This window comes from Heptranchias perlo, chromosome 14 (genome assembly GCF_035084215.1).
Source record: "Heptranchias perlo isolate sHepPer1 chromosome 14, sHepPer1.hap1, whole genome shotgun sequence".
NCBI lineage: Eukaryota > Metazoa > Chordata > Chondrichthyes > Hexanchiformes > Hexanchidae > Heptranchias > Heptranchias perlo.
The window spans coordinates 22,115,404-22,136,252 of NC_090338.1; the positions used below are offsets into that span (position 1 = coordinate 22,115,404).

A 20,849-nucleotide genomic window follows, 5' to 3' on the forward strand; every position below is an offset into this window, starting at 1 on the left:
GAAGTGTAGTCACTGTTGTAATGTAGGAAATGTGGCAGCCAATTTATGCACAGCAAGGTCCCACGTACAGTAATGTAATAATGACCAGATAATCTGTTTTAGTGATGTTGGTTGAGATATGGAAGAGGGAAAGAGTGTCTCTTTGTTGCCTGCTATTGTTCGGAGTTGAATTTTGGAGATGGGTTAAGATGAATATTCCAGAGTTCTGCTTGATTACATTTAGAGTATATTTTTAGAACTTTCCCTCAGGAGATTGAATGGGTAGTGTAGCAATGTACATGGTCTGGGAGGCGCGTGCTGAGGGGCCAAATGGACTTTTCCCATTCTGTAATTTCTCATATTGTTGCACTTTGCATAACAGTTTGAGGATTTTTGTTATGCAGTGATCTGCTGGAGAACATGAGCCTCAGTGTAGGCCATACTTTCCTGTAGAAGCATTTGAGTCATGTGGCTCTGTGGCTGCAAGACCCAAAGAGGGCGCCGCTTATGGATTTTTGCTAAATCAGTAGTTTTTCTTGTATTCTTTTGTTTTTGCCTGAAGCTTCAATCCTTCAACTAAATAAATATATATACAGCCAAACCAAACTGCTAAAGCTTTGTTTTATACCTTGGCCAGGAGGGAGCTTGAAATTGAAGTCGATCGGGGAATGAAGTGGTGTGCAGTGGAAGCAAGTTTAAGGCTGAAAAGGCGAGTGCATGATAAGCAAGCATCAAAGCAGCATTTTATCTGAAGGCATACGGGAGGAACAAGACTGGGTAGAAGTGGGTCTGAACAAAAATTTTTTGAAGATGCATTTTTAAGTTCTAAATTTTAAACTCGAGAGGAACAAACAAGCAAAAGCTTTGAAGCGTCCAGACTTAACAGTTGCAGCTCTGTTGTTCACACATACTTCAAAATTTGAGTGCATTTTTCCTCTATTTATTCCACAAGGTCTAGGAAACCAACCACTGCAGTCTTTTTTATCCAGTTTGTTTTTCTAGGAGTCACTTTAAAATTTATTTGCTCAAACTGAGGATTTATTTTTTTTGTTCCGCGCTACTGATAAAATGTAACCTGCAGGGGACCGGCAGATGTCAGGATTTGATGGAAAACTCGGTGTAATAATCTCTTTTGAAAGAGAAAGCTTTTATTTATTTTGGTGCGCTGCTGTGTACCTGCTCCATTTACAGATGCCAATTTTAACTTGATCTGCTATCTTTCACATTCAGACTCCCATTTATCATTCTCCCATAGTGTTCTGATGTGGTTTGTGTTTTTTCTTCTTAAATAGCAATGTGTTCTGAAATGTGCTTAATGCTGATAGCAAATGTCAAGGCTGCCACGCACAGAAGCTCGATAGCCTTCTGATACTTGAAGAAAATGGACTGCTTTTCAAAACTAAATTTGACGATCTGTACCCCCCCCCCTCATCCCTCCCTCCCCAGTAACCAAATCACAAAGTGAATAGATTACATATGTTTGCCTTTCTTTTGTAAAACTTTCATTGAACATGACACAAGAAAAACATCATATATATTCTCTACATTCAAACCCTAAGGAAACACATCTCAGCATCTAGTTAAAAATTGACTTCTGTAGGTTCAGATTACTCAAGCCTGACCTTTGCCATTGTTTTTGAGATGTGAACTTTAGGACGTGTCTCAAAAAAACATCTTTTCCATTCTCACTTTACTAAAAATGCATCTTCAAAAAATTCTTGTTCAGACCCACTTCTACCCAGTCTTGTTCCTCCCGTATGCCTTCAGATAAAATGCTGCTTTGATACTTGCTTATCATGCACTCGCCTTTACTCTCCATCTAATTTACTTTGTGAATTTGAGTAGGTGGGCTGGAATTTGTTTCATGAAATATTATTTGTGCTGGTTCCTTTGTTATTTCCACCGGGCTGTGTGATTTGCATTACTGACCCTATCGTTCTGTAGGTTCTCAAACTCATGCCCCATGCAATATTTCTTTAAAATGGCTATCTTGGTGTCATTTTAAAAGTGGAGACGTAAAAGGACAATGCAAACCCTTATAGGTTAGCAAAGGCTTGTAATTTTCTTCTCTGCATTTCACTTGTTGTTAAATACAGAGATCTTGGTAGGTCTAGCAATGCGCTATCCATGTGAACTAGGTCAACTAAGATCTTTTTCTCAAAAATTTTTTGTTTTATTATTATTTTAATAAGGTGCACTTATACGTTGACAGAGGGTTGTTGCACTATGGCACCAACAAGCTGGGCAGTAGAATGGTTGATGAGATTTCCAAGCACAGCAAGTTTTCTGATGTTGAGCTGTTGTTCTGAAGGGAAGGGGTGGTGGGGGGTGGAGGAGTTCCAAATTAGAGCCTGTAATTTCCTGCATATTTGCCCCCAGAGACACGGCGCAAAGCAAATACGCAGCCTAAACAATCGCGGAATTTTGGGCGTAAGTGAGTTACCCGCGTAATTACAATACGCCCAAATGTCCTTGATCTTTTATGATAATCTATTGCTATGTAATGGATACGGTAGCATAGTGGTTATGTTACTGGACTAGTAATCTAGAGGCCTGGACTAATATTCCAGAGTCATGAGTTCAAATCCCACCACAGCAGCTGGGGAATTTAAATTCAATTAATTAAATAAAACCTGGATTAAAAAGTAACTTGTATCAGTAATAGTGGCCATGAAACTACCAGATTGTCGTAAAAACCCACCTGGTTCACTAATGTCCTTTAGGGAAGGAAACCTGCCGTCCTTACCCAGTCTGGCCTATATGTGACTCCAGACCCACAGCAATGTGGTTGATTCTTAATTGCCCTCTGAAATGGCCCAGCAAGCCACTCAGTTGTTCAAGAAGGCGGCTCACCACCACCTTCTCAAGGGCAATTAGGGATGGGCAATAAATGCTGGCCTTGCCAGTGATGCCCACATCCCATGAAATGAATAAAAAATATAATGCTCCCGCCCACAAGTTACAGAGCCTGAAATGCGAGTTTCCTGCAATTGCGCTTGCTCAGAGGTTCTCTTCAAATTCCAATCTGATTTTCACGCGCAGTTATTTTTTTTTATTGCAATTTTTTGAACATTTTTATCCTCTCTGTATTTTCTGTTTCTTTTGATGCATTTTTATGGCATATGTACGAGTCGCATTAAAAATTAGAAAGCATGCTTGCCTAATGCGCATGAATGATGGTTAAATGAGTTGAAACTTCAATTTTCATACTTATGGTGTGGGTTCGACACTTTCCTCGGTCCCCAATTGTTTATGCCCATTTGTACGTTCGGGTGTATACTAATGAGATCGGCAGGAAATTTGAGCGTAACTTGACACCAGCAGACTGGGCACGGGAATGGGCCCATTTTCGGGCGTAACTTTTGGGTTACAGCCACGGAGGAAATTTCAGGCCCCAGAAGTGAAGCATCTCCTCTGACAACAAAAGGGGACAAAATCCAAAGGCAAGTCAGACATGTACTGTTGTTTCATACGACATAGCAATTCTGCCGCACAGCGGTATTCGCAGAGGTCAAAGAGGCTCAGTGCTTGCCCCTACCCTTTCCATAAAGGAAAAGGAGGGAAAGAATTTAAATGGACAAGAAAAAATTACTTTAAAAAAAAAAGTGTCAAGGTAAGGTATGAGGCATATTTTGAAGCATAAACTTTGGACAGAAGTAAAAAAAAACCTATTGAGGAAATGCTGCAGATTAATAGTGTACTGTCAAAATAAATAATTCCATTGATGCCCTAAAGTAATCGGCATCTCACCTCAATTATAGAAGTTTTAGGATGGAGAAATGAAAAATTCCGCAATGAAAATACATCCAGGTAAGAATAGCAGGTTTTTTTTAATAAGGTCACAGTATAAAATAGGAAGATGGTGGTTTTGAGCTGTGGATGATAAATTGCTGTCATTGCTATTGTAATTTGTCACGGTTCCGTACGAGTGCTTCCCAGCTGTCACTTTTTTGTCAACATATTACACAGTGGACATTTGTATACAAAACCGGGGATGATGGAAGGGTCCATGAAAGAAGATAAATAGCATAATGACATCTTGGATGCCTCTAAATATGTGGAGCAAATATGTTTCAACGTATCATACACACCGAGTAAAAGCTGACAATTCACTTGTCTGGTCCCGTATATCTCCATCAGCATCTGTACATGTAGAATACACACCAGGTAAAAGCCCTCTGTTCACTTACACCTGGTCCAATTCTGGCCTCTTGTGCATCCCCGGTTTTAATCCCTCCACCATTGGCGGCGTGCTTTCAGCTGCCTAGGCCCTAAACTCTGGAATTCCCTCTCTAAACCTCTCCACCTCTCTACATCTCTCTCCTCCTTTAAGATACTCCTTAAAATATGCTTCTTTGACCAAGCTTTTGGTCACCTGTCCTAACATCTCCTCTACGTGGCTCGGTGTCAAATTTTGTTTGATAATGCTCCTGTGAAGCGTCTTGGGACGTTTTATTACGTTAATGGTTTTATATAAATGCAAGTTGTTATTGTTGTACGGTACAGTCTATATAAATGTCTCATTTTCAACTCCTGTACAGCTGCAGTGCACATTGGGTTAAAGACAGAGAATTGGCGTACACATGGTGCTCGTTGTGTGCAGATGTCAGCTCCAGTACACGCACAGTATAGAATGAATTCAGCTCACTCTCAACTGTTACTGTTTGTTTACATTTTAGTACCATCGCCTGTCCTATATCCTGTAAATAATGGACGTTATAGCCAGCCATACCAAATGAGCTTGTATTTGAGAGGCAGACAAATTGTTTTTGGAGGTACAAAAACCTATTTATTTGTCAAGCATCCCTGATAGATATAATAGCTGTGTAAATATGTGCACCTTCTGTGTAAATGCTATAAGTCTCTTATATGGATAGCATACAGCTCTCTTGATGCATTGGACAGTGCCTTTTTTATATATCTAGTGTGTACTATAGCTTAAAAAAATGGTTAAATTTCAGAAAACACAGTGAATAGATTGCTTTGCCCTGTGGTCTTATGCAAAGCTGATTGTTATTCTTTACTAATTACTATAATTAAAATTTTAAATGGCTCAATTTATAATTATTATTTTTTTTTGAAGTTCAAAAAGAGGATTATTTCTGCAGTTTCCTTGGAATGGAATCAAAATAGATCCAGTGATCAGTTCCAAATCAAAATACGACAGAATTTGAAATGAGCATCCCCTTTGGCTCGTGCACAGGTGTAGTGTGCCAAAACACCCCATGAATCACACAGTGCAATTATCATTTGAGAGCACTGCAAGGAATAGCAGCCTTTACTCTTTCTTTTTATCTACCCCCTTTTAATTATAACATTTTTATGCATTTTTTTCGAATTTTAAAAAAAATTGCTTCATTATTGCTAATCCTTTAATCTGCTCGAAAACAAGCCAGGATTTTCGCATGGGCAGACAACTCCCTCTTAATCGGACACTTATCCTTCATTTAATTCTGTCAATGAAATATGTAAATTATTTCTAAAATGGTGGCTAATTGAATGGTGACACGGTGATCACTTTTTTTTTACATCAAGTATTTTTATAAGGGAATGTGAGAGGGTAGAGATGTTCGACTTCTCAAAAAATTGTAATACCGAGTCGGTTTCAGAATTTCTGAATGACTTTTCTTTCTAAATGGTTAAAAATATTTTTATTTGAAATTTTACAAAGAAATTCACGATCCTTCAGACCACTGAAAATCCCCATCTCAGCTGTGCTGTATTGGGGGAGTAACAAGCAGAGACCCAGCATGAATAGCAGAAAGACAGGTTAATTTTCCATTGGATATCAATGCTACTCACAGTTCTGGAGGAAGCTGTGAGAAGTCAGTCTCAGCATTAAGTGTGTCTGAATACCAACACAGAATTATGATTATAGTTAGAGATTTAGAAGGATAAAGCCTAACTTTTTGTCATGTAATTTTCAGGAACCAATTACAAAACATAAAAATGAATGTCAGCAGAGCTCTCACAAAGGTACTGACCGGTGCGATCATGAAGCTTGTAAAATATTTTTTTGAAATTTTACAAAGAAATTCCTGTCAATGCAGATTTTGTGGTCACTTCAGATTTTGTTTTCACATCTTTATAGCTCAAACTGCAGACATAGGAGAAATCTCAGGAAATAATCTGTAAACTATTTTAAGAATAAATTTACCTTTAATATGTTATTAGTGATGATAATTTCCATCCCATTAGGAATACAAATACCCCCATCGACATTGATTGACTGGAGGTAAATTGCTTGGTATCAGGCAGAGAGTGTTGCAGATGTAAAAACAGCAATCAATGTAAATGTTCTAGAAATTGATTGGCAAGGCCCAGAAGATATGTTACACTATTATAAATTGACCAACGAGACAGAGTTTGACAATGTCAAGGATTTTTTTTAAAGTTCTTGCTGATTTGTCTGGGGACGATTTAATTTGATGTTTAAAGTGACATTTCATTTCTAGTGGAGCTCTGATAAATGTAAAAACCAGTATTAACAAGGATTGAGCTTTGCCCTGACATATGAGAAACAAACTCCATGGAATTTGAGTGCAGAATGAGAATAGGAATTAAAACTTATGGGCAACTGTGAGTTCAACACTTCGGATGCTTTAAATATGACCATTTTGGGGCTTTCTCCACAACTCAACCCAAACAACATGGTGCAAACGACATTCAACAATGGCACTTTTAAAATTTGTTTTCCTCTTTTCTCCCCAGCAACCCCATCCCACGCATCCATGTTATCCTTAGCATTGATGTGGAGATGCCGGTGATGGACTGGGGTTGACAATTGTAAACAATTTTACAACACCAAGTTATAGTCCAACAAATTTATTTTAAATTCCACAAGCTTTCGGAGGCTTCCTCCTTCGTCAGGTTTCCATACCGTTCACCTGACGAAGGAGGAAGCCTCCGAAAGCTTGTGGAATTTAAAATAAATTTGTTGGACTATAACTTGGTGTTGTAAAATTGTTTACAATCCTTAGCATTAGCACAGATACCAATGTTGATCCTTGCTCAATGTTCCAGGAAGTACACTAGAGTGATGAAGGAAGTTTGGTCTTGCACACCCTTTTCCCGGGAAATTTTGGGGGCGGGGGGGCTCCGAAAATCGTGGAAATCCCATTCGGGTTCGGAAGCTGGCTCCAACCCGCTGACTTCCGAGTTCCCCACGGACCCACCCGTGCGTGCGCAGGTGTCCCGAATCCAGAAGTCCCGCCGGCAATTAAAGCCGGCGGGATGATAGTTAAAGAACCAAATGTTCTCATTGAGGTATTTAAGGTACTTTACTTGTGACATATTAGATACTTGGAACGGCTTCTGATTCACACCTGGTGAAACCACACCTGGTTCGCCACGCGCACCCTCACCTTTCACCTCCCCCCCCCCCCCCCCCCCCCCCCGCTGCCAATCCGCCACCATTTCAAAATTGAGCCCCAATCTCTCATTTGCCCTCTCTTTCCATTCCCATTGTTTTATTTAATCTTTCTTGCCAGTTTCCTTTTCATGCTCATCCTCCCTCCAGTCCTGCTTGTTCTCCTGCATATTCCCATGTGCTTATTCTTTAACTTGTGCACTCTTTTCAGTTACTTTTTGTCTCCTCCTCTCTCTCTTCCCCTTTCTCTTCTGCTTGCTCCTTAACACTGTCCCCTTTTCTCTATCACATACAGGTTACTCTTTAGGATGCTGTAAAAGAAACTAGCAAGGAAGAATTGGTGGTGGTAGAAATTGGTTGTATTCTCTCTGTACTGATGTCCAATTGGGCCACGTCCATACTAAATTTAATGGCCCATTAAAAATGGTTGTAGCCGAAGTTATGCCGTCATATGTGGGTGGACTCGGTCTCTCTTTCCGTGCCTGCTGTGTGTTCAAAGCTGGTATCAGTCAATGGAGAAAATGAAAGGATGCTGAAGAGAATACCAGGGTCTGTTTTGTCTTTCAAGACAAGTAATAGACGGAACAGACAGGATATAAGTGGTCCCAAACTGGAGCTGACTTTCGGGGGGGTGAAACTGGTCTACGCCAGTGGCACGAAATGGCTCATAGTGAATCAGCATCCTGTTTTACACCGCACCAATGCAAAATTGGCGCAGTGTAAAATGGGCTGGCAATTTGATATGAGGACATTTGCGCTACTATTGCAGACCAGTTTCACCGCCCCCGTCTTCCCCCCCCCCCCCCCCCCTGAAAGACCCTCTGGTTTGCGATCACTTATATCCTGTTTGTTCTGACTATTACCTGTCTTGAAAGACAAAACAGACCAAAAAAATGTTAATATATTATTGATATTCTTGAAGCAATCTGCCCATGTGAGATTTTTTAGTATTATCTAGTCCAAGTTTTTGGTATTGCATGGAGATGTGAATGATTTACATAGTAATTTCACTCCTTTGAACAGAGTCATTAAAGGAATGGCTATGTTTGACTATCGCTGATGAGTATTACACAAACGTTTCCACTGAAATGAAAGCCTTTTTAATGAGACATTGGCAGGACTGAATACTATGAGGGAGTGATGGAAAGAATGCTTGCTGTTAATTATGGCATGCCCTGTACTTTCACACAGAGTATTCATCATTCAAAGTGTGATATTCCTTCAGAATGTGAATTTTTTTCCCCTTAATTCTTCTCCCTCCCCACCTCCACAACTGCGCTGACCTTTTTCCGTTGTGCAGTGTTAATTGACAAATGATTCAACTGGGTCATTTTCTTTCTGTGCCCTCAGGAAACACAATGTTAATACTAAGGATGGTTTGACATGCCCACCTAGAGCAGCGATTTTCATCTTTTCCTTCTCTGGATAGATCATTGTTCATAAAGAAAGCTGGAAGTCTCTTGGTTTTTGTTGAGATGAAAAAAGTCTGCATCAATGTTAGATCTTGGCTTCTGAAGCAAGAAGGCCATTCCATTTCCCATCTCTAGTTATCTGGAATTCCAAGTGGAAAAATGATGCAACAGTGTTAATTTTCTGCCCCGGGATGTCTTAACTGTGTTTTGTAAATATGTAATAGTATTTATTACGTGTGCACAAGTGCAAGAAAATTAACATTTCATTAGTTGTTATTTTTTTACTGTTTTCATAGACTACCCAAGTTGGTCAACTCTCACTTTTTTCATTGTATTCAAAGTGGAACATTAGTTCTTTGGAGTCTTGGGTGTGTGACGGTGCAGTGTTTTGATTCCATTATCCATCACTAGAAAGATGTACACTCAGAGCAGAAACATTATTTTTTATTTTAATTATAGTTGGTGCGAAAGGGATTAGTGAGTTACCCATGAGTGAAACAGCACTTGGAATTCTTGGCCATGTCTGTTCTTTTTGTTTGATATGTGGAAATGATATTCCGTAATCCACAAGCCTCTGTCCAATCATTTGTAAAATAATGTTTTTTGTTGATAACGTCTTTCGTTAAGATAAATCTATCGATTTGTTTCAAACAAATTTGTCCTGAAAGTGATGTTATTCAAATGATTAATGGTTCACTGTCTACCTCAAAGCTGTAGGCAATGAGCATCTTTACTGATCAAGGGCACACATCTCATGGTGCAGAAATGGAGTGATTTATTTTGGTTTCCATCATGAAGTTAGAGCTGCATCCAACAACAGCTGGCATTTATATAGCGCCTTTAATATAGGGAACATTAAAGGTGCTTCCCAGAGAAGAAACAGAGGCTGAGCAGAAGAGTTAGGGGAGGTAACCAAGGTATGGCCGAATACCTAGATTTTGAGGAGGTTTTTAAAGGTGGAGAGAAAGGCAGAGAAGTTTAGGGAGAGAGTTCCTGAGACTAGAGTAGAGATGGCTGAAGGCTCTGCTACTGATGGTGGAGCACTGAGAGGGCGATGCACAGGAGATCAGCATCAGAAGACTGGAGGATGCAAGGTTGGAACAAAAGACTGGTGGAGATTACAGGGGTAGAATTGGATGGATTTGTAAAGCAAGTATTTTGAAATCAATGTGTTGAAGGATGGGGAATGCATGGAAGTCATCAAGGACAGGATTTGTGAATGGGACAGGATGTGGATGATAGTTTTTTGGAAAAGTTGGAGTTTACATAGCCACCGACATTTCTGGAGCCTTTGATAGAATACAGTATCGAGGCCTCATGGTGAAGTTAGCTGATTGTTACATAGCTGCTCAGCAGCTGAACTGAATCCTTATCTTCCTCAAAGGCTGCAAACATTAGGTCATAGTAACATTGTTTTGCATCCATCTAGCCAACCCGTTGTTTTTATTCGTGTGGATGTCACTGGCAAGGCTAGTATTTATTGCCCATTCCTAGCTGCCCTTGAGAATTTTAATGCAACTGAGTGGCTTGCTAGGCCACTTCAGAGGGCAGTTAAGAGTCAACCGGTGTGGGACTAGAGTCACATATAAGTCAGACCGGCTAAGGATGATAGGTTTGCTTCTCTAAAGGACATTAGTGAACCAGTGGGTATTTGTACGACAATCCAACATCTACCCACTAGCACACAATCTGTGAATCAGTCTGTTATGTGGGACACTGAAAAGTAAGTGCCTTTCTGCATTCCAGTTAGATATTATCCACTGACTAACCTTTACCCACCAGATCTGTAACTTCCTCAAAGAAGTTCAGTAAATTAGTCAGACACAACCTGCCCTCTTCTGAATTTATGCTGGTTCTTTCTAATCAGACCCTGTCATTCCAGATGATCTCTTATGCTATCTCTCATCAAAGTCTCAAATATTACAATCATGATAAATGAACAGTCACCATCTTACTACATCTATATTCTTATTACATCTATGCAAGTATCCCTCAGAGAAGGGTTCTTGCCTTCTGTTCTGTTTTATGCCCTCGTCAATGACCTGGTGGATATCATCAAATTGATGTTAGCTGATGACACCAATTTCTACAGGGTGGTTAATCCACCATTTAAAAAAGACAATTCCTGACCACATCATTGCAGGGAGATAAGAACATTATGAACAGAAAAAAAAACAGTGTGTTATCTTCAGGGCTGAAAAGAGGACGTCAATAACTGTTGAGAAAGATTGACCAGCCATCTTCCATAAGGGATGCAAACTCTCTTTAGTTACAAACATTCTGCTCTTTTGTGTGATAATCATATCTGATCTAATATGGGGCAAAGAGTGAAGGTGGATAAAAGTGGGTGTCATGTAACTTGATTTCCTACAAAACCTGTATCCACCTTATGATGGAGCAAATAAAAATGCTGCAAATTGGGGGGAGAAACCAGAAAATACTGGAAATGCACAACAGATCTATCAACATCTGAAAAGAGAAAAGATAGGTTAATGTTCAGATAAACAAACACTTCATCAGAAGGGCTGAACAAATTATGGAGAAAGAAGAATAGCAGGCTAAAGTTTTACAAAGCTAGGTGGGAAAGTAAGCTGTGAGGAGGACACAAAGGGCTCGATTTTGCAATGGTGGCGGGTTGGCAGCGGGGGATGGTGAAGGTGCGCGTGGCAAACCCGCATGAACAAAACTTACCGTTTCCGACGCAATCACGTGTTGATTGCTGATGACTAATGTCCTCTCCGGGTTTCATGTCCGACAGCTAGCCTGATTGACAGGCTGGCAGCCGTCAGGAGCTGCAACGCGAGGGGCGGGGGAGAGAAAGAGAGAGAACGAGATGTCATCCGACACTGGAATGGAAGACTGGGAGGGGAGCAGAGTGGAAGATCTGGGGGAGAATGGAGGAGAGGGAAAGATCGGGGGGGGGGGTGGGAGAGGGGAAGAGGGGAGAGGGAGACTTCGGACATCAGAGCAGGGTGCAAAAGTAGGTTCATTTTGTGTTTTAACTTCCTTCTATGGTGTTTTATGTAATTTATTTAGTTTCTTTTTCCCTGATCCGGCCCTTCAGAAGCGGTGGGCAAGCCACTCAGGTAAGTTAAAAATCGTTACAATTACTTCATCTGTCACAGGTAAAGTGCCTTAAGTACCTCGATGAGGTACATTTGGCTCTTTAACTGTCATCCCGCCAGCTTTAATTGCCGGCGGGACTTCCGCTTTCGGGTCACCCGGGCACTCACAGGTGGGTCCCTGGGAAACTTCGAAGTTGGCGGGTTGGAGCTGGCTTCCGAACCCGAATGGGATTACCATGATTTTCGGAGTTCCCCCGCCCCCAACGCACCCCCAATTGGCCCCTAAAAAAGAGTCTGCAAAGGGATATAGACAGGTTAAGTGAGTGGGCAAGAAGGTGGCAGATGGAATATAATGTAGGGAAATGTAAGGTTATTCTCTTTGGTCGGAAGAATAGAAAAACAGAATATTTTTTAAGTGATGAGAAACTATTAAATGTTGGTGTTCAGAGAGATTTGGGTGTTATCGTACAAGAAGCACAAGAAGTTAGCATGCAGGGACAGCAAGCAATTAGGAAGGCAAATGGCATGTTGGCCTTTATTGCAAGGGGGTTGGAGTACAAGGGTAAGGAAGTCTTACGACAATTGTACAGGGCTTTAGTGAGACCTCACCTGGAATACTGTGTACAGTTTTGGACTCCTTATCTAAGGAAGGATATACTTGACTTGGAGGCGGTGCAACGAAGATTCATTAGATTAATTTCTGGGATGAGAGGGTTGTCCTATGAGGAGAGATTGAGTAGAATGGGCCTATACTCGCTGGAGTTTAGAAGAATGAGAGGTGATCTAATTGAAACATATAAGAATCTGAGTGGGGTTGGAATTCTCTACCCAGAGGGCTGTGGATGCTGATTCGTTAAGTATATTCAAGGCTGAGCTCGATAGATTTTTGGACTCTTAGGGGAATCAAGGGATATGGGGATCGGGCTGGAAAGTGGAGTTGAGGTCGAAGATCAGCCATGATCTTATTGTATATCGAGTGTACTGGGACGTGCTGTTCTCCGTGACTGGCCTGTTTGAATAACAACGACACCTTTTGATTGGTGTGATGCTGTCCCAACATAGTATAAGATATGCGATTTGAGAACCTTTTCATTCATTCATCTGACGAAGGAGATAATCTCCGAAAGCTTGTGATTTTAAAATAAATTTGTTGGACTATAACCTGGTGTTGTAAGATTCCTTACATGATCTTATTGAATGGTGGAGCAGGCTCGAGGGGCCATCTGGCCTACTACTGCTCCTATTTCTTATGTTCTAAAATCAAGAGACAGGTATACTGACTCCTGTCATCAAGAGACAACTCTCTCGTTCCTAGTGCTGTAATTTGGCGCTACTTATCTTGCATCAACAAGTTAAAACGTAGAACCAGAGAAGTCGTAGAATGCATTTAGCCATGAAGAATCTAACCTGCTTAATGATACTTCAAGGTAATACTTCCAAGTCTTTCTTCGTTCTCCGCAACCACCAGTGTCAAATTTGCAAAACATCTGCCTTTGTCTCTAACTAAACTACATTGCCACGGGAACTCAATGAAGATTAAAAAAATAATAAAGCGGCACTCAGTCGGTTTTCCTACCGTACCCAGGATCTTCCATTTGTGTTTGGACAAATACGCTTCCGCCAGTTTTGTTATCAGACAGCCGCCAGTTCTGATTCCATTCAGCTCAGTCCTGATTTTCAGAGTTCCATGCTTAGATGCATTTAAAATGTTACAAAATTTCAAATGAGTTGTCCTCATATTTCCCCACTCTCAAATATCACTACAGAGTTTGTCTCACAGAGCTGAACATTTCCTTTCTTTTCCCTCGCTCTCCCACACTAAAGTCCTCAAATATTGTCTTCTCAAAACTGATGTAAACTATGAAAGTGTGTATATCCCGACTGAATTATTACTCGTGCATTTATTAAAAATTGAAGTGTAACCAGTTTTCTGCTCTACAGTATGCTGAAAATAAATGCCACTCTTGCGCATTTGTTGTAGGCGTAGAAATGAAATCTCAAAGCCATAATGCAGTACATTGTCGAATGATTCTAACAAATTTAAAAAAAATATTAGAGAACAATAGTGACAGCCAGTCCTGCGCAATCAAGTGTCACCTGCTTTAATTGGGTCCCAGAGAAATTACTTTGTACTTTGTAAAATGAATATTTTAAACATATCTGTAGGATGTACAACCAACGCCATTGTTTGAGTTTACTGGTTGAGTCATGAGCATATTAAGGTACAATTTAATTAAAGCTACAAAAAGCTAGACTGCATTTTATGGAACCATTCCTCCAGGGCCAATTCTATTAATGATTTATTTGCTAACTATGTATGTCTATAAAGCCTAGTGTAACAGTTACAGAGTTAGGTTTATTTTTGACCCTCCTGATTGGAAGCACAGTAGTGTACACACCCTTGCTAACTTTTACAAAAGGTGTTCTTTTCTAACCTGAGGATTTTCCTTTCAAGTAAGCAAGATCTGAACTTGCCCACTCTGCCTTTTTATACGAGTCAAAAAAGACACTTCAGGATACTGGGGTCATGGGGTTCACAGTGGGCTTGCTTGATGGATCAGTAAGTAAATGCACTGTGCAATTTGTTACTGAGTCATATAGGATGAGCTAGGTCAAACCTTCAATCCTCAAACTGTGCTAATTCGGCCACAATTTGCTACAAATGGCTTCAGTATCCCCGGGTTAGGGAGGAGAAAAATGCTGCTGAATGACTTCAATGAAAAAGAAAATTGGGCGGCCGATTCGCTATCAGCCATTTTGCTCTACCGTCCAAGACCATTTTCACCCTCCCAAGTTTTTATTTATATATAAAACTTCCTTGATTGGCTCAAAGTAAAACAGCAACAAATCAAAATTGAAGAGGTAGAGAACATATGAATCAAAAGCAATGAAAATGACAAGGTAACCACCGCTGAGCATGTATTCCTCATTGCCCCCTCCCCTCCCCACTTCGTACTATCTACTCCTTTCAAAATTTCTCATTTTCCCCTAATTTATCACCTTCCCTAGCCCACCAGTCCAAATTCTCATCAGCCACACTCACTACCATAATCCCACCCCTCCCCCACCAAAATACTTATTGCCTCCAATACTCTCTATTCCCTCAACTACTTATTTCCCTGCCCCTTTAAAACTCTATCCCAAGTACCTGCTATCTTCCAAATCCTGGCTATTCCACTTTCAACTGCTTGCTTCCCCCTCCCCTCTCAAAAACTTGCAAAGCCAGCACCCCTCCTTCAAACAATATACTGTCTAACTTCTATGAGCTAAGCCTCAGGAGATCCACTTATAAAACTGATTTCCCATAGACACCACCACAGGAGATGAACTAGCAGGTGTAAAAAAGATGCACAGGTATCACACTTCAGTCATTGAACTTTGTTACAAATGCAAAAAAATATTGAGTTGCTGTCTGCTTCTGAGCTGGATGCTGAAATGGGCAAGTATATTCCAATTTGCAAAATCGTCCGATCAAACAACAATTGAACTCTGAGTGACCCGAGACTCTGTTTACTTAACAATTACACCAGGTGGTGTTGAAGAAACACAGCTCCATCTCACTAGCAGAATTATACCTTATGCATTACATAAAACTCCTGTCCTTTTAAACCAGCGTATCACCCAATTTACCATGAGCAATGCCACAGAAATTCCTTGTGTGTGTGATTGTACATACACACTTAAGCATTCATGCCCTTTTTGAAACATTGAAAGGAAATCAGGAGCTTTATTTATTTCGCCACCAGATACTACCTATTCCATTTGGGGCAGCACATTATACTGCAGGCATTTTTCACAGCAAAAATACAGTATGTGTACATGTGAAGAGCCATATCCCTCACTCAGGTACAAAGCATAAATGGAAAGCCAGCACATAGGGTTTAAACAATTTTATTCTTGAAAGCAAAAATACCTTTTTTTAAAAAAAGGCAAGATACCTAAATAAGTTAGCCCCAGCCCCATCTATTGCAATCTACCGTAGATAACACTGGTGCCCAACTTCTTTAGTTGGTCATACTAAATCCCTAAATCTCCTAAGCAGCTCCAACCTCTCTCCTGTCTAACAACCGAACCTTGGTAGCAACCCAGCTTTCCATCAACTGCAATTAATGAAATTATTACTGTTATGTAAATTATAAATCTTTTATTTCATTTTTTGTGGGTCGTGTTCAATTAAAAAAACCTCTTGGAAAATTTGAAAGTGTAACATAATATTTCCTTCCCAAAAGTATTGAAACAGTGTGCATCTGAGCAACAGAATTCTCGCATAATATCTTGTTGTTGATTAACTTTTAAAAAGAGGCTGTCTGGTTGTGACTTTAAAGCCAACACTGCTTGAAGTTCACATTAAACAACAGATTCTACTCATTAGATACAATGCAATGTACAGGCCCTATGAAGATGTCAGAGCTCCTTTCAATTTTCTCTGAAGATTATTTCTGTCTGTGGAATAATGAGACTGTCAGGCACTTACACTGGGTGAAATAAATTGGAGAGCAAAGAGGAAAAGTCATGGATGTGGAAAAGGGAAAGGGGTTTGGAGACAGACTTCAGATAGGTAAGTAAACCAGTATCCTGTTTTATAATCCCATGACTACAATTCAGGTTGGAGTGGGGTATTGCTTCCTCTGTGCACGTTCTTCTCTCTCTCTCCTCCCTTTCCTCCAACCCTGTCAGAACATTTTAGTGCCCATGATACGAATAGCCCAGTTATTTTTTTCCATGCGAGAGGATTTCTTTTTTAAAACTGCAATTATGAAAATTCACAATTTGAAAATCACTGTTTATTTGAAAAGACCCTCCTTGCCATTCAACGGCATTAAATGCAAACAAAACAAAAAACCCCATAATTGTGCATGCATTGGGGATGAGTGACTAATTAAAATATTTGTTGTACCTGCTTGTTTTGTTTCATTGTTCCTTGAAAGGGAATAGATGAGAGTCTGTCTCATGATTGGAACCAGATTGCATTTGTGGAAAATTAGCTTCTGTAAACAGACAGAGATGCAAAAGCATCATGTGGTTCAGCCTAATTGTTGAGAGACAGATTTAGCAAATACTTAAGCTGTCAGGACCGAGCAGTTAACATGACCTGACATCAGCCACTTTTATTAAGATTGCATGGAAATATGAGCTGGAAAATGTGGCTTAATACAATGAAGGTAGCCTGCCCCTTGACTCCAATGATTTCAGGGGTTTCCAGAATAAAAGGTTGTTAAGACTTGCAACCTGTAGAGAGAAAAATGACTTCACATATCATCTTAAAATGACTCTGCAAAGCATTTCTGAAGTGTTGTGCTAATATATTTTTACAAGTATTTAGTACTCTCATTTTTCATGTTGCCTCCCCCTCAACCTCCTTAGTGCCCCACTTTGCACCACACATCATTCTGTGACTGAGAGAAGCAAGCCAATCACCAAATCTCAAGACTGCCAGCAAGGCCATCCGTGAACTGGCTGTCTAGTGCATTTGCACACCAGTATGAATCACCACCACTCCACCCCACAGAGTGAGAACCCACAGAAAAAAGGCAACTTTTTAAAAATAGAATTGAATGCGAGATACAATTTTAATTTCTGACTCAGATCAACAACACAAAATGTTCTGTTCTTTGGAAAGTATTAATAGCTACCTACAACTTAACTCTTCCAGTACGAAGCTTCCTTTTACAGCTTTATAATGTACATGTATTCTATTTGTGTAGTTCTGTATTACACGTCTCAGGTCACAGCTGCTCTTAGCAAGTTTGCTACCCTGTTTTAGGCATGCTGGCACCATCAGCGGTAGGTGAGTTCTAACAGAGCAAGTGGCTGTTTCCTGAATGCACTGCTGTAGCCCTTAGACCACTTGATCAGAATGAGTGTTTTCTCATGTGAAAGCTCTATACCATAGAATCATAGAAAGGTTAAAGCACAGAAGGAGGCCATTTGGCCCATCGAGTCCATGCAAGTGCAATCCAGCTAATTCCATTCCCCTGCCCTATCCTCGTAGCCCTGCAAATTTTTTCCTTTCAAGTACTTATCCAGTTCCCTTTTGAAGGGCATGATTGAATCTGCCTCCACCACCTCCTCGGGCAGTGCATTCCAGATCCTAACCACTCGCTGTGTAAAAAGGTTTTTCCTCATGTCACCTTTGGTTCATTTGCCAATCACCTTAAATCTTTGTCCTTTGGTTCTTGACCCTTCCACCAATGGGAACAGTTTCTCTCTATCTACTCTGTCTAGACCCGTCATGATTTTAAATACCTCTATCAAATCTCCTTGCAACCTTCTCTGTTCCAAGGAGAACAACCCCAGCTTCTCCAGTCTATCCACATAACTAAAGCCCCTCATCCCTGAAATCATTCTGCTAAATCTCTTCTGCACCCTCTCTAAGGCCTTCACATCTTCCCTAAAGTGTGGTGTCCAGAACTGGACACAATACTGCAGTGGTGGCTGAATCAGTGTTTTATAAAGGTTCATCACTTCCATACTTTTGTACTCTATGCCTCTATTTATAAAGCCCAGGATTCCATGTGCTTTTTTAACCACTTTCTCAACCTGCCCTGCCACCTTCAACAATTTGTGCACATATACCCCCAGATCTCTCTGTTCCTGTACCCTTTTAGAATTGTGCCCTTTAGTTTATATTGCCTCTCCTCGTTCTTCCTACCGAAATGTATCACTTTTCGTTTTTCTACGTTAAATTTCATCTGCCATGTGTCCGCCCATGCCACCAGCCTGACTATATCCTCTTGAAGTCTATCACTATCCTCCTCACTGTTTACTACCTTTCCAAGTTTTGTGTCATCTGCAAATTTTGAAATTGTGCCCTGTACACTCAAGTCCAAGTGCAAATCATTAATATATATCAAGAAAAGCAGTGGTCCCAGCACTGACCCCTAGGGAACGCCACAGTACACTTCCCTCCAGTCCAAAAAACAACCGTTCACCATTACTTTCTGTTTCCTGTCACTTAGCCAATTATTTATCCATTTTGCTACTGCCCCCTTTATTCCACAGGCTGCAATCTTGACAAGCCTACCATGCGGCACTTGATCAAACGCCTTTTGAAAGTCCATATACACCATATCAACTACATTGCCCTCATTTACCCTCTCTCTTACCTCATCAAAAAACTCTGTCAGGTTAGTTAAACATGATTTGTTTTTAACAAATCCGTGCTGGCTTTCCCTGATATGGTTGCCAACCCACCAGGATTGTCCTGGAGTCTCCATGAATTAAAGATCTATCTACCGGACACTGCTGCAAGTAACCCAGGAGAAAAATCATAGGGGCGTTAAAAAAATGTTTTTTTTTCATTTTCTTTGAACACTTCTGTTTATTAGTTATGAAAATGTTGGAGATGGGAAAAAGGCTATTTCACTGGGTGGGGCAGTTGGAGGCAGGAGATCATATGATCCAGGACTATGTCCAACCAGAGTTGGCAACCCTATGATAACCCCATGTGGTGTATAATGTAGGGTGTCAAGCCCATTATCCCAGTGGTGAACTGCACATGCTTTGGGAGACGACATAATCTTTCTTTGCACATTCTTATCGTGCTTGTTAAGTGATTCAGTGATTTTCTAAAGGGTAGGTGTATCACAAGCATTTCATCTCTGCACTGCTATTGGACAGGGAGATCAGCACAAAAGGGATCATAGAATAGAAATCATAGAAGCATAGAAGGGCTACAGCACAGATGGAGGCCATTCGGCCCATCGAGTCCGTGCCGGCTCTATGCAAGAGCAATCCAGCTAGTCCCACTCCCCTGCCCTGTCCCCGTAGCCCTGCAGTTTTTTTCCTTTCAAGTACTTATCCAGTTCCCTTTTGAAATCCATGATTGAATCTGCCTCCACCACCCCCTCTGACAGTGCATTCCAGATCCTAACCACTCGCTGTGTAAAAAAGTTTTTTCTCATGTCACCTTTGGTTCTTTTGCCAATCACTACCAAGTGTGATGGTAGTTATAAACAACAAACAGATGGTTGTGAATTGAATTACTCTGCTGGGTAAATGTACTTTCAGCAGGTAATTGTAAATGGACTTAAAATCAAATTAGGAAATTTGTGCCAAAGGAGTGAAGCAAGTTATGTTGGTTCACAAGGCAACCTTGCACAGGATTAGGAGGCTGTCGTAATTTTTGATCGCTGGCCAATTTTTGACGCTGCTAGTAGTCTGCATGTATGGACATTAGGTGAGGCCAGGATTGGATTCAATTATGATGTCCCTCACAGTCAAATAGCCTGCCAGTGTTCACCATCAAAACTCACACGTGAATAATGACCACTTGGCATGGTATCCTGTGGAACCATATTCAGCAAGGAGTCAACACTTACGGGAGTGGAACGTTGAGAGAATTGGCAAAAAAAAACTTTAATAGTAACCTATTTCATATTTTTATAGCAACAAATTATAATTGTTTAAAAATAATAAATTCTTCTCTTGGAAAATGCTCAGCAATTTTCATCAGTTGAAATCGTCTTTAGGAGGAACTGTTCCCATCTATTCCTTGCATGAAGCACACACCAGTTCTGAACCCATGGCTTCTGGGTGAAACAGATGGTTGAACTTGGCTAGCCTCAATTCTCAATCTGTCTTATACACAAGCATGCCAATTGAGAAAAAGGTGGTCCGTCACAGGTTACTTCTCTGGGCAAGGCACGATTGTAGTTTTTTGATGCACTTTATTTGAGAAATCGTGCATCATGTGATTTAACACCGATCAACAACTGACCCTCTTTTCTCCAGGTCGTCCCATCCCACATTCATCATCGCCCAGCCATCCATTTGCCCAGCAGACCAGCTCCCATCCTTCATCTTCTAGTGTGCAAGACTACCAAATGCCATTGCTTGACAGCAGCGTCTCTCATCCAGCTCTCGAGTCCAACCCCAACGAGGAGTTCGCCATAAATTCATACCTATTGCGAGCAGGTTCTGGTGCACTGCCAGCTCCTAGTAATGGTAAGAACATGTGCTTATATCTGCCTAAATTCACATTCAGTGCTAGCTTGCACCTTTTGCGGAGGTTTGTCCTCTCAG

General features: G+C 40.7%; 1 protein-coding gene across 1 annotated transcript in view; it reads left to right on the forward strand.

The window, feature by feature from the left end:
- Nucleotides 1-20,849, forward strand: part of tenm2a (teneurin transmembrane protein 2a) — a 1,632,827-nt gene that overhangs the window by 1,371,350 nt on the left and 240,628 nt on the right. Inside the window, exon 9 of the mRNA XM_067996099.1 lies at nt 20,559-20,771. Within this exon, the coding sequence (XP_067852200.1) occupies nt 20,559-20,771 (213 nt within the window). The remainder of the gene's footprint in view (nt 1-20,558; nt 20,772-20,849) is intronic.